Consider the following 14,817-nt stretch of genomic DNA (forward strand, 5'->3'; position numbering starts at 1 on the left):
TATTGCAAACCCTTCCCTCTGGGTGTCTCTTTGAACAGGGTGCACCAATACCTATGATTCTCCGAAGTGCGTTTTAGCTGTTCTAGTAAGTTAATTTATTCCTTCTCAATATTTGTTATAGACTTTCTGAGCACCAGCCCTTGGCATCACTGGAGTGAACTGAGCCTATTTCTCACCCTTCAGGTTGAGAGTGTAGATCCCTCTCTTTACCCTCCCCACCACCACACCCCTCCTACCCACCCCCCGGGGAGTTAAAGGAGCCATCATAACACCACCCCTGCAGGACACTGGAAGTCAGCGGAGAGGCCATCACATTCAGAACTGCTCAGATGAATGAACAGTCCACCAGAGGGCTCTGCAGCCCTGCTCACAGCCTCCCCAAGCTCCCGTTCCCAGTCCCACAGGGAAGGCAAGCTTGTGGGTATGATTCCTCTGCATTTCCCCCTGACACTACACTGCAGAGAGGCCTTTTCTGGAAGAATGCTCCTGTCACGTCGACTGCTCCCTCTATCCAGAACATCCTACTCTCTGTATCACAGTGAGTGGGGAAATACATTGAGTTCCACGGGAAAAGGGATTCGTGCGAATCCACAAATCCATCATGGTTTTCGTTGCTAAAATAGGTTAAAAGGCCCTTACTATCTTAGGTCTCAGCTCTAGAATGTTCTCCTATGGAGAGAAAGGTGCAGTATTCATTAGACCCCTTTCTATTAAGAACATAAAAACATCTCATGTACTAATTATATATATTTCAAGCTCTTCTCTTGGGTTTCTAAACTGCTTTGGGAACATTTAAACTCTAACCAGCATGCCCCCATCCTGAGAGTTTGGCTGTGGGTACACTACTCCCATTTTATAAGGGACTAGATATTTTTTGAAATGCCTTGCCCTCTTGCCTTGCTCTGACCAGTCCGTAGTGCCTCTACTTCCTGAACAGAGCGTGGCCTCCCCTGTACAGCCATGCATTTGCGTGGTCTTTGCATGGCTCTCTGAGAGCCGAGACCTGCTCCCGCTAAGGACTCCATCGCTGTGAAGTGGCAGCTCGCTCCCCTGTGATTTGACGCCCAGATGCGTGTTCCTTCCCTGTGATAAGCAGCAAAGGGAAGGACTAGAGCGAGGAGGCTGGACCCTCTCCAGGGACGAGCCTGGAAGAAGACAGGGAGCAGTCTGTACTCCACAGCCTGTTCTGGGAGAGGCAGCCAAGCAGGCAGGCTGCCAGGAACCTCGGGCTTCATATCCATTTCTCCTGAGGTGGCATGTAATAGCAGAGGGCCTGGGAGCCGGGTCAGCAGGGGTCAGCAGGGGGTCAGCGGGGTTCAGCGGAAGAGGCCTTGCTTCTGAGGGAGCTGTGAGGACGGAGGACCTACCACTATTGTGTCTGGCCTTTTCCTCCTCAGCCTGGGGAGGCCACTCCCTCATGCCCACCCATGGCCCTGAACCCATTCGAGAAATGCTTGACAGCCAAGAGAGCAAAGACCCCACAGGGCCCTCCTCACAGGCAGCACGCAGGCCCGCAAGATCTCAGATGCAGGACTCTGGAAACATGGCCAAGCTTGCAGGCTTCTGAGGAGGGATACACAAGGCTTTGTGGTTTCGCAAGCTGCCCTCCCATTCCCAGAACCACATACTTCTGCATTGTAGTCACCCAAACAAGCCACGGTAATCCCTTAATAGCGCGGGGCTGTTTATAGCGTGCGCTGGTAGACATTGTCTCACTGAGGTCCTCCCCAGCACTGTGAGGAGGGGCTGTGCTGGCATCCCCACTTCACTGTCATGGAAAGTACTAGTAAGACTCAGGGCTTGTTTGGGCTGTTTTTCTGTATCCCACAGCTAGAGATGGGAACTAGGTCTTACACTTGACTGCCCTCCACCCCCCCCCCCCCCCCCAGGCCCGCCCATCGGCCTTTCAGTCACGCTGTGGTGCCAAACTGGGATCCTCCTCAGAGCCCCAGGGTCCTGAGAGCTGCCTCCGAGGCAGCTGGAGAAGTGACAGGGGCGGAGGGTGGGGCTCAGTTTTCCACTCCAGCTTTGCCTCCAGCCAGTTAGCTTGTCCCTTTTTCTTTTTTTTTTTAATGTTGAGAAGTCACAAGAATATTTTCACTATTTAATAAGCCATACTATAGCCCTAGCCAGTTTGGCTCAGTGGATAGAGCGTTGACCTGTGGACTAAAGGATCCCGGGTTCAATTCCAGTCAAGGGCACATGCCAAGGTTCTGGGCTCAAACCCCAGTAGGGGGCATACAGGAGGCAGGCAATCAATGATTCTCTCTCATCATTGATATTTCTCTCTCACCCTCCCTTCCTCTGAAAAATCAATTAAAATAGTTTTTAAAGAATAAATAAAAAATGATACTGTAAAGCTTGGGTTGAAACACTTTTAGAAAAGTGTGGGCAAAGGGTGAGAGAAACTCTGTGGTCCCCTGCCCCTTGCGCCCGCCCCCACCATGCACACACAGATTTTTGCCCACGTAGGGTAGGGTGGGAGTGAGAAGCCACCAGGACAACAGCAGCTGAGGGAATTCCTATTGGAGGAAGCAATGGCTCTCAGTCTGCGTTCACCAGCTTCCCCTGGGAATTTGTTAGAAATGTAAACCCTGGAGCCCCACACCAGGCAAACTGAAGCAGAAACCCCAGGGATAGGGCCCAGCTACCTGTGGTCCTCCAGGTGATCCTGATGCATGCTAATAATTAAGAAGCCCTGGCTTAGGAATGAGCTAGCAGGTGGCTCCTGGTAGCTTGCTTAGTCTTCCAAGCCCTCGTCCCGACTTACAATGACCTCCCTTCCTTATTATTTCAGGCCAAAGTAAGCCATAAAGAGGGATAGGCCAATTCAAATAGGTAGCTGCAGATTAGAACTGACCCCAGTCTTTTCTTTCTCTTTGAGAGGTTCTGAATTGGGAAAGGGGTGGGTCATAAATCAAAAAGATGGATGCTGAGAGGTAAACACAAATGATTCCTACAAGTAGCCCTGTTACATTGCCTCAGTAGGCTGGCTTCCTGGCTCCTTGTATCCTGGGGCAGACTGTGGTACAGGGTGGGTGGCAACTCCTGCTATGTATCTGTTCATTTCATAGAAAGTGTGTGAGCAAAAAGTTTCCTCTAGATTTAAGCTAATTTGGAGCCCCACCCAGCAATAAAGGGACAGGAGAATTGCTGTGAGATGTCTTTGCAATAATCAGTCAGTCCACAAGTATTTATTGAGTATTATGTAACAGGCTCTGGGGAACACAGGGTCTACCCTCAGAATTTACAGTCTAGTGGAAAGCGTTGATGGATGGTAGCAGATAGATAGACAGATAGATAGATAGATAAACAGACAGACACATAGACACACATACAGACGTTAATTTCATATAGTGATAAAATCTTCAAAAAATAAAATAGAGTAATAGAGAGTGACTTGGGGCTCTGGAGACCACTGCAGGGAGGGCACTCAAGGAAGGTTGGCTAAGAAGGAAAAATGTGAGCAGAGACCCTGAGGATGAGGATGAGGAGAAGCCAAACATGTAAAAATCTGGGAGAAGGAACAAGTGCCAACGGCCTGTGCCTAGAATGGATTTGCCATGCTTAACAGGCCGCCGTGGCTGCTGGGTGGGGAATGAGGAGACTATGGTGGGCCAACAAACAAACAAACAAAACTTAAGCCATGCTCTAGGTGGGGATTATACAGTTGTATGGATTCATAAAAACTCATCAAGCTGTAACCTTACAAGTTGTTCATCTCCTTACAAGTAAATTACACTTCAGTTTAAAAAGAGAGAGACTTGAGAGATAAACAAGAACAATAATTACTAAAGCCAATTTTGATAATCAAATGCTCCAATCATCTGATGCTTTCCTTACAGATAGGGAAAGATCCAAGCTCCTTGCTATGGTTCCATTGGGCATGTATTTCAGGATTTGTTTTTTTGTTTGTTTGTTTGTTTTTTAAATATATTTTATTAATTTTTTATAGAGAGGAAGAGAGAGGGATAGAGAGCTAGAAACATCGATGAGAGAGAAACATTGACCAGCTGCCTCCTGCACACCCCCCACTGGGAAAGTGCCTGCAACCAAGGTACATGCCTTTGACCAGAATCGAACCTGGGACCTTTCAGTCTGCAGGTCAACGCTCTGTCCACTGAGCCAAACCGGTTTCGGCATGGCTTAAGTTTTTAAAGAGTGTGCTGCTCAGAGAAGTGGTTGAGGCAGTGCGGGCAACAGTGGCAGCAGGAATACCAGTTAGAAGGCTGTTTCGGTCATCTGGAAGATGTGATGGGGCTTACAATAGAGTGGCACAGAGGAGGTGGTGAGAAGCGGTTGGATTGGGCTGGATTTAGAAATAGAGGTGATAGGACATGTTGATGTAGAGAATCTGGTGTGAAAGAATAAAGAAGTCCTCCCAACTTGGTGGTCAGAGTAACTCAATAGGATGGTGCTGTTTACTTAGATGGAGGAGGATTTCAGAGATTTGCAAGGTATTAGGAATCAATAATTTTATAGGGAAAATGCTAATTCGAGTCTTAGAATTGTAAGACAACCCTAAACATCAAACTTAAGACTTATATGGCCCAAACTTTACCCAGTTGTACATTTATAGCATGTGAGTATTCCAGTAGACACAGAAAAAAGAAACCAAGCTATAGTTGTCAATTAATGGGCCAAGCACTTTCCAATTGGCTGAAAATATAGACCACAATCCTAACTAGCCCCACTCTCTTTCTTGCCCCTTAGATTCTGATGTCAGAGCCAGGGAAGTTGCTACAGAAAGTGAAGGTTTGGCTGCAGGAGTACTGGAATGTCACAGACCTCATAGCCATCCTTCTGTTCTCTGTTGGAATGATCCTTCGTCTCCAAGACCAGCCCTTCAGGAGTGACGGGAGGGTCATCTATTGTGTGAACATCATTTATTGGTACATCCGTCTGTTAGACATCTTCGGCGTGAACAAATACTTGGGCCCATATGTAATGATGATTGGAAAAATGGTAAGTAGAATTCTCTGATTCCATATGATAAATTCTCAAATGAGGAGTGGTAATAATAGGAAGAGGGAGGTAATTCATTTGGCCCTGCTGTCAAGGTCTTATTGATATGGTCCTGGGTGTCTTACTTTTTAATTCCTTTTTGCATGTTCTGGAGTTTGACTAAATCTATAAACATAACTGAACAATTATCCATCACTCACACATTTACTTACTGGAAACTATATAAAGAGTATATATTTTGTGCCAAGCACTGGACTAGGATTTGGGTATATAAATTCCATGAGACTGAAGATAGGAGGAAAAGAAGTGATTACCATTCAGTGTGAGAATGCTGTAATAGACATGTATATAAAGTACAATAGGGACATAGAAAAGAGAATGGAGGTCAGGGCAAGTTTTAAATGGAGGTTATATTTTTGCTGGATCTTGGCGGACTAAGTCTCCACTCCAAATATTTAACAGATTTTTAAGATTTTTAACATTGCTTTTTTTTTTTTTTAAATAAAGTGCTAAGAAAATGCCTTTCCCTACGCAAAGAGAAGAAAAACATCGTTTATTTGAATTCAGTTGTTAGGTTGTTCTTGAATTGACCATTAAGTTCTATTACTATATTATGTATCTTATTACACTATTGGAAAGTGATGTCTGTTAAAAAATAGGTTCCAGCACGATGCCCTACTATCTTTTTTTTTTTTTTTTTTTTTAATGAATCCCAAGTGGCAAACTAACATGCTTCCCCACAATGGCTGTGGACTTAGTCCAACTTCTTGGCCACATCAGTTGCCAGGCCTCCATAGAGACCACGCCCTCGGGGAACAGCCTTAATGTGAACCTGGGAGAGCCCAAGTAAACCAGCTCCCTCTCCAAACTCATCAGAGGAAGAATCAGAGCCTGAGTTGTTTTGGTTTTTTTTAAGTCAGTTTTTCCATTTTTTCTCAGTGTATCCTCTACTTCACCTTTACAGCACATATGAGGAAAAGCCAAGCCATCCATTCTATAATGCCAAACACCTCTTATTGAAAAACCTCCTCATTAATAACCTCCACTCCACTTCCATTTTTGAGCTAATGAAACCAACAATTGGTCAATAGGGTTTTTTTTTATCATTCTTTCTCAAGTTTTAAAATAATATACATTTCAGTCAACAAATCAATATTTATTATGTGTATGTGTGTGAAACTAAGGAATCCTAAGTAACCAAATCTTCCTTCAAAGTCATGCAAAGAGAGATAAAACTTGAATCCAAGAGGAGACCTTGAACAACTCATTTAACCTCTTTGAAACTCTGTTTAATCGTTTCTTAAGTAGTTATAATAAAGGCAGAGCTTGTAAGGTTGTTGTGATTATTAGAAAGTATACATGTTAATTATACAGTATGTGGCTCATTGTAGGTAGTTGATAAATTGTCTGTTATTATGTTCATATTATATCTGTTAAAATACAATGAAATGGGGAGAAATTGGTGAGTATAGTTATTCTGCTCTATTCCTAACACTTTTGTACAAAAGCTTTGTGTGTATAGCAACAGCATTGTTTAGGGAAAATATTCCAAACCCATTCTAGAGAGGAAAAACTTAAATTGAACAAGCTTGAATTTAAGACTAGTCCCAAAACTGTATCCCAGTTCATTTAGGTATTTTAGATTAGAAGAAAAGAAAAGCATCTTACTCTATTACACCGCCTGTTATATAATCTTATTTCTACTTCAGTAATGAATTTGAGATAGTGGTGAAAATTCCTGTGTCTAAAAGCAGAGTCTCAACTTAGAGTCTACAGGAGACATTTAGAAGAGATGATCAGTAGTCCTTCGACCCAAGTTATATATAAAAATGTGTGAGTGTATGAATTTTCTGGGCAGAGAGGAGAAGCTTCCATGAGATTATCAAGTGGATTCTTAAATGGGCCCAATGAAAGTGAAGGACTATAACAGCTATGAAATTAGGCCAAATTTTCTCAATCTTGACACTATTGATATTTTGGACTCAAATATTCATTGTTCTGGGCAGGGGGCTGTCCTATGCATTATAGGATATTTAGCAGCATCTTCTACATTCTAGATGCCAGTAGAACACACACACACACACACACACACACACAAACACATTAAAATGTAGATAGATATTGCCATATGTTCTGGGGGTCAGAGGATAGGAAGGCAAAATACCCTCTGTTGAGAACCACTACATTGGGTGATTACATAATCTGATTGTTTTATTCTAATTAATTGTTACCTTATTTTATTTCAATAAATAAAACCTGAAAAGACCCAAACAAGCCAAATATAGTACTTTAAAAAGGTTGAGTGGCATTTAAACATTTGAAATAACTAAAGTCAAACTAAAGCGGCAATATTATTTTAAAATCCACATCTATCATTTTAATAATGGCATAATTATCCCTTTTTTATTAGAATTAAATCTAATAAGTAAGAGAGACATACTGCATTTCCTCTACCTACTAACTTATGAATGATTTCATTTATCAGTCAAGAATAAGTAGAAAATGAGTATATTTGGGGGCTTTGTTCTCCATGGGGTTTTTAGGATAATTAGTTCAATAATTGAGTCACTGATCCAGAAGGTAGGTAAAATGTGCCTATAGAATTTATCAGGGAGCCAGATGGACTGCCAGGCTGGAAGGTTAACAAAATATGCCCAGATGCGATTATACTGAAAGTCCCTCAACATTAGAGAGTTTCTATTCAGTGCTAAACTGCTAAGTAACTGTGCCCTGTGGTCTACGGAGAGACACAGCTGTTAAGAAACCTGAATACAATACTGATCAAGTATGATTCCAACTGATCTCTAGATCCAGGATCCCACTTCTCAGTGGAATTCTCCAAGCCTAGTGCTAAGCTTACTTATATAATGCAGAATAAAAACAACAGTAATAATAGCTTTCATTTACTGTGTGCCAAACTCCATGTCAGACAGGTCATCATTATAACCTGTTTTAGTATCTTCATTAAATAGTGGAATAAATTGAAATTGGGCAAGGGACAAAAACAGGATTTCAATTCCTGTCTATCTGACTCCATAGACTGACCTTTTTCCAATTCTAATAATAATAATTCATTACCATGTATGAAAAATTACCCACATGAAGCATTTCACATATTATCTCATGTATTCCTTACAAAAACAATATGCATTATTAATGTTGTTATTATTATCACCATCTTGAAAATGAAGAGAGAGAAAAACCCCACAAGATTAAGTAACACCACCTCGCTGTTTTTACTAGCAAAGCCAAGATGAAAAAAACTCAGGTAGTCTGACACCTGAGAACCCGTGCTTAGCCACTAGACTAGAGTATATACTCTTCTCTATAAAACAAAATCAAAGAATATTTATAAGAATTAGGTCTCTTAACACTGAACCAACTGGACAAATTAGCTTTAAAAACAAGTAACCAGCCCCAGTTCTCAACCATAATGTTCTATTTCTGCACTCCACTCTATTAGATGTTGGTATTTGAATGGAAGCTAAGACTTCTTTGAAATATATGAAATTGAGTGTTTGGGAAGAATGTCTCTGCTGTCTGATTGTTTTGATACTTTGATTAAATATCACAATCAATCTGAATGAAAACAGTCCTGAGAAGTTAGAACAGATGCTATATTTACTGGCTGAGTTTTCTTGAATCATACTATTGATAGCTCCTGAATCTCAAGAGTACACACCTTCCTCTTCCCACCCCTTTTAGTCAATCTCAATAAATATAACATGAAAAACCCATTAGTGTTTCTTCATTGGTAGAACTTCTTGTAAATAAATAATGAAAGAATTTTACAAAATAAAAAAGAGCAAGGATGAGAAGCAGACCCTTGTTTCCTATAAAATTGTTTTAACACAGTTGGCTTGCTCATTTTAAGAGAGTTCTGAGGCCTCTAAGTTGTGAAAGGAATAACTAATTGACTGGAATATATATTTTAAGGACAGTGAATAAATAAGAATTGGTGTCACCTTTTGAGAGACACTTATTTAGTTTCAAAGTCACATAATACTTGAGAGATGGATTTTGAAGTTGCCTTGAAAGTTGATAAATGGACACAAAATATATTGAGCCCCCAGTGTCCTAATGCAAACAGGAAGGCTGTAATGTTGAAATTCCAATAACAGGCACCATGGAATGCACTTTTTAAAATAAATTTTTAAAACTAATTTAAAGCCTTTATTATCCTTGATAAGATTATCATCAGTTATCTTCATGGGTGGGCATCCTTTGAGGAAGTTTGATATCCTAGAAAAGGTAGTCTTTTGTATTAAAAGGTTTGATTCAAGGATAGAAACTTATCTCCAACTGGCTTACATCCAGGAGGGACAGATAGATTTTAGCCTGGCACGATGTGATGGAATTGGCCTTAGGGGCTACTGCAGCCAGTCAGTCTCTCTCTCTCTCTCTCTCTCTCTCTCTCTCTCTCTCTCTCTCTCTCTCTCTCTCTCTCTGTCTCTCTCTCAAATATCTGCTTCATTCACTTTGATCAGTAGTGGGGCATGTAGCCACAGACACTCTGGGTTAACATCATTACAGAGAGATAAAGGCAGTACCTCTTTCCCAGCTTCAGCTGAAAAATATCCAAAGAAAGGGCTCTGGTTGGATTCTTGTCACATGCCTCCCTCCTGTGACTGCTGCTGCCAGAGGGTGTGGCACCATGTGTAACCCAGCCTGGCCAAAGTGGGTGTGGACTGTTTCTAAGAGAAGAAGGCAGTGGGTTCTGACCAGGTAAAATAATAGTTATTGCATTCTCATCTATTTTTGGTGATAATAGGAAAGTAACTTGGCATATAAGAAACAGATCCCAAATTGCATGTGTCATGAAAACAAACAAAAAAAGAAAGAGGAACTAGCGATAACATTGTACTTGAATGCAGTCAAAAGAGAATTTTATAAACATGTCAAGATGAAAATCCAACCTTTCAACAGCAGGCACAGGAATGGGCTACCTGATTCTAATGCCTATAAAAACACGCTTCCTAACTGATAGCATATGCTGCAGGAGAAGTACAGGGGGAGTGGTTCTCTGTAAGACAGGTTTATGGTAGAATATACCATGCAGTGAGGTGAAGCTACAAGGAGAACATAGAATATGATGGAAATCTGTGGGCCTCGCTTTGTTTACAAATGGTTATTTTCATGAGCTTCCACCTCTTCAGTAGATTTTCAGAACTTAGAGAATTTACAACATTGCAGTAATTCTTCAAATAGTTCAACTATCCCATTTCCAATTTTGCTAATAAGGAAGAAACCAAGAAGGAGATTTGCCTCCCATGAGAGCAGAGAAAAAGTTAGTACTAAATTCATATAGATACCCAAGCTTCTATGCTACTTGACTCCTACATCTGGTTTTGACTAGTTTCCACAGACAACAATGGAAGATGAAGGGGTTCCCTTGGGCATGTATTTCAGGATTTGTTTTTTTTTGTTTGTTGTTGTTTTTTTTAATATATTTTATTGATATTTTACAGAGAGGAGGAAGGGAGAGAGATAGAGAGCAAGTCGATGAGAGAGAAACATCGACCAGCTGCCTCTTGCACACCCCACTGGGGATGGCCTGCAACCAAGGTACATGCCCTTGACTGGAATCGAACCTGGGACCTTTCAGTCCGCAGACCGACGCTCCACCACTGAGCCAAACCGGTTTCAGCGGGATTTGTTTGTTTGTAATGATTTTTTTTAGTTATTTATAACATTCCATGGACATTGGTTTCAATAAGCCAAATGTCCTTTTATCTGGGCACAGCTCCCTATCTAAACATTCCTTATCAGCGTTATTGGAAGTGAACCTCCTTCAGAGGTTCCCATCAATGTCAGTGTCGTTGGAACTCTCAATCATATGAGTTTTCTTTTGTTTCTGCCTCTGCTTCTCCACCCTTCCAGATGATAGACATGATGTACTTTGTCATCATTATGCTGGTGGTGCTGATGAGTTTTGGGGTTGCCAGGCAAGCCATTCTCTTTCCCAATGAGGAGCCATCATGGAAGTTGGCCAAGAACATCTTCTACATGCCCTATTGGATGATTTATGGGGAAGTGTTTGCGGACCAGATAGACCGTAAGCAAGTTTATGATTCTCATACACCAAAGTCAGGTATTTAACTTCAATCAGGTCATGTCTTTTCCAAGTTCATTTGTTTGTTCTCAATAAATGGCTCAAGATAGAGGACCAATTCCTAGCTTGTTATCATGGAGGGGGGAAAAACAACAACAGCACAATTACAGAAAGTGAATATACAATTTTAGCAAAGTAATCCTCGGGTGTTTCTTCAGGTATGTCCTTTCTGTGACATGAATCAACATGTGGTATGCCAAATTTGACCAAGAAATAAATCATTTAACAAGATTGAAATTCTTTAAGGCCATGTGTTGACTATTTCAGTATTAGTAATATATTACATCACTAGTCCCCACCCCTGCCCCAGCCTGTAAAATATAAATTCCTTGGGTTTGACTTAAGAACAAATAAACAATTCTCAATTTCACCATTAGAATTCGAGAGTGAGGGCCAACATCTGCATGGTGTTTTCCTTGCACTGGAAACTATTCTCCAGCTCCTTTCCCCACTGTCTTAAATTATGTACTTTTGAGACTCAACAGAAGCTAGTATTCATTCCCTGGAAGTATGGAAAATGCCTTTGGTTGTAAACAGAATTGCTTGCTCTAAAGGCTAAACATAAAACAGTATCTATATCATGAATTGACTTAGTGTGGGGAGTGAGCAGCAGCAGCAGCCAGGCCCCTGATGTTTCAAGCCCTAATAGATTCTGATTCTCAATAACAAACACTCTACTTGTATAGAGTATGAAGATGGTTGTATCCTAGGAGTCTGTTCCAAAATTTTATTTGGACCAAATGTCAGGGCACACCAGGCATTGGGAAGTTGTGTGAGAGGAAAGCATAAGGAAAGAAAAAAATCTTTCAGTGTGGGGGAGTTGAATCCCAGGAGCAACTATTTCTTATTTTCCCTGAGGACTTTAGCTCTAGAAATAACATCCCTCCAACATTGTTGAATTAACAACTTTTCAGTCATTTTTTGCTGACAGGCCAGCCATCCGAGCCCTGTACTGTGGACATGGATTAGGGTTACATAACCAGGTAGTAAAGCTTATTAAGAGCAAGAGCAGACTCTAGTCAGCATCCCTCTTCCCGCCCCCGCCAGTCCCAGGTAGGACTGAGACCAGTAAAAAAAAGGACAAAGCACTAAAGAGTGTGAATCCTGCAGGCCCGGGAAGAGCATATGTCCACAGGAGACAGAACATACCTCTACGTCATTTTCCCTCTGGTGGATTTTGAATGAATACCCTTTCCCTCGCAGAATGAGTTTTCTGAGGCAAGAAGGCTAATTGGGACAAATACTCATTTCATAAGACTCAGCCAACTCACTGAGGAAGGATTTTGACTCCGTCTCCTAGTTGAAATATCTTTGGTTGACAATGTGCAGCCTTCACCAAGACAAGCTTTCCAGAGAAAACTCTTTTGGAATCTTCCTTTCAAATGGCCCCTTGAGGCAAAACAATACTTCTAAAGCCCACCAATGATCATTCTCCTCAGAGACCAAATGTACTGTTTTCCCCTCAAGAAATTGCTGTTCCACTTACATTATTTTGCCTTTATCATTTTCCTTTGTTCCCCGTAATGAAACTAAGCCCCCTGGGTATTTTGATGATGTAACATTTGGGGATGGGAGCAAAAGGGAGGTACAGGTGTGTTTTATGAATGGAATTCTGTCTGTCCCTCTACAAGTGGCCATTTATTGATGTTGTACTATGAACCCAGCCTAGTGCAACAAATACCACCATCTGGCTGAATCAGAGGATTTATTATTGTTATTTTAAAAGAAGGGCTGATTGTAGTTTAGAACTTGAAAACCACCCCAGATACAGAAGTGAGGTGTTTCATGTGAGTGAAGTATGAAAATAGATTCCCCACGTTGTTAATTAGATCTGTGGTGCTCTATGTGTGTGAGAATAAATTTCTACCCCAAATCCCAATGTGTAACCGACCCAGCCTTGGATGCAACCTTCATGACACACTTCCCCTAACCACTTCCTTCTTGATGTTCTGAAAGAACTGTTCTAAGCTAAATCAGCCAGTTTTCTATCTAGAGTGCTAAAGAGAAATTGTCCTTTCTCAAATGGGTATAGAAAGAGATTCCACCAAATCCGTCATCACATTTGGCCAAGGTCACTGAATATCCCTGTCCTCTAAATTATTTGATTTTCAGGGGTGGGTCCACAAGGGGGGTTAGTGACTGCCCCACCTGGTCATGCAGAACTGCCTGGGAGACCCAAGTACCAAGCTATTTGAGAAAGGTACACATCATTTATGCTGCCCTGTAGTGTCTTGCCTCTTTTCTGTGCCGTGTCTAGGTTGGTTTGTGAAGCATGTGTTCAGGCTGATCGGATCTCATATCCACCTGGACCCACAGCCCTGCACAGGGTCTACCAATTCCATGCTGCCTTGTTCCCCCGTGTGGGCCTCTCCAAGTGCTGCTCATTGACACACACCTCAGAGCGACTCATTTCTGACGCAATGCACGTGCTCTGTATCTAACTTTTTTATTTTAACTGCAAAATTGCTGAACCCATTTCATGTTTGGGGAAATAACCTTTCTTAATTAGGATGAATATATATGGATATATAATGGGGCCCTGGGACTGGGTTACTAACCTCCGTCTTACACCTCAGAAGGGAGAGCAGCTTTAATGCCCTCACTTCTGGGAGCAATGATACTGAGCAACAGATTTCCTATGTGCATTTCCTTTTTGTAGTTTGCCCTAAACCCAGAGACTATCTAGTAATGCCAAAAAGGCTAGCATAAGACTTATAAGTCTTATGTATTTACAGACTAAAAGAAAAATAATAAAGAATGGAGTCACTATAAACTCACAAAGCAACATAGGTGCTTTTACCGCTAAACCAGGTTGAGGTAACACAAATGATAGTCTGGCTTTAATCTCAATAATCTGTAGAGGCTAAAATATTTGCTTTGGTGGGAGCAGAAGTGAGTGCAAATACATGATTGGAAGCAGTAGATGGTGAAACTGGGGAAGGGACAGCAGTGGACAGCTGTGTCTAGATACTTTGACCAACACTTAGACTAATTGATGGGAATAGGACTTGCTATTATTGTTGGTTTATTTTTACTTTGTTTTTTTCCAAATAGCTCAAAATCATCTCAGGTGTTTGTTATATAAAATGCTAACTCCCTTGCCAAAACCGGTTTGGTTCAGTGGATAGAGCATCAGACTGCGGACTGAAAGGTCCCAGGTTTGATTCTGGTCAAGGGCATGTACCTTGGTTGCGGGCACATTCCCAGTAAGGGGTGTGCAGGAGACAGCTGATGTTTCTCTCTCATCGATGTTTCTAACTCTCTAGCCCTCTCCTCTCCTTTCCCTCTCTGTAAAATCAATAATATATATATATATATATATATATATATATATATATATATATATATAGAGAGAGAGAGAGAGAGAGAGAGAGAGAGAGAGAGAGAGAGAGATTTTTTTTTTATAAATGCTAACTCCCTAAGACCCAACCTGGGGCCACCATGAAGTGACTTAGGCTGCAGGTTGCTAAATGCTTTGCTACCAAATGATGCCATTCTTTGGGCATCTCATTAAGGTGACCCATGTTGCATGGCTTCTGTGAGCTGGTCAGGATCCCACTGGAGCCCAAGTGGGGTAAAAGACACTTAGAGAAGAGATGCAGCAAAATAAATTTCCAGTATATTCATGCCAAGGCCAGGGCAAAGCTAGTGGGCCTCTCGCCAGCTGAGAAATCTGCTGTTTTGGTGTGTGAGGTACCTGGAAGTTCACCTTTGTTGGCAGATTCCTCCCGCCTCTGAAT

At 41.6% G+C, this 14,817-nt stretch overlaps 1 protein-coding gene across 15 annotated transcripts in view; it reads left to right on the top strand.

The window, feature by feature from the left end:
- The window catches only part of TRPM3 (transient receptor potential cation channel subfamily M member 3), a 663,453-nt gene that overhangs the window by 595,064 nt on the left and 53,572 nt on the right, over positions 1 to 14,817 (top strand). For all 15 annotated transcript variants that reach the window (XM_045580124.1, XM_045580129.1, XM_045580126.1 and 12 more), the window contains 2 exons: positions 4,714 to 4,965; positions 10,846 to 11,020. In XM_045580124.1, coding sequence (XP_045436080.1) covers positions 4,714 to 4,965; positions 10,846 to 11,020 — 427 coding nt within the window. The remainder of the gene's footprint in view (positions 1 to 4,713; positions 4,966 to 10,845; positions 11,021 to 14,817) is intronic.

The sequence above is a fragment of the Pipistrellus kuhlii genome, unplaced genomic scaffold (assembly GCF_014108245.1).
Source record: "Pipistrellus kuhlii isolate mPipKuh1 unplaced genomic scaffold, mPipKuh1.p scaffold_m20_p_12, whole genome shotgun sequence".
NCBI classification, from domain to species: domain Eukaryota; kingdom Metazoa; phylum Chordata; class Mammalia; order Chiroptera; family Vespertilionidae; genus Pipistrellus; species Pipistrellus kuhlii.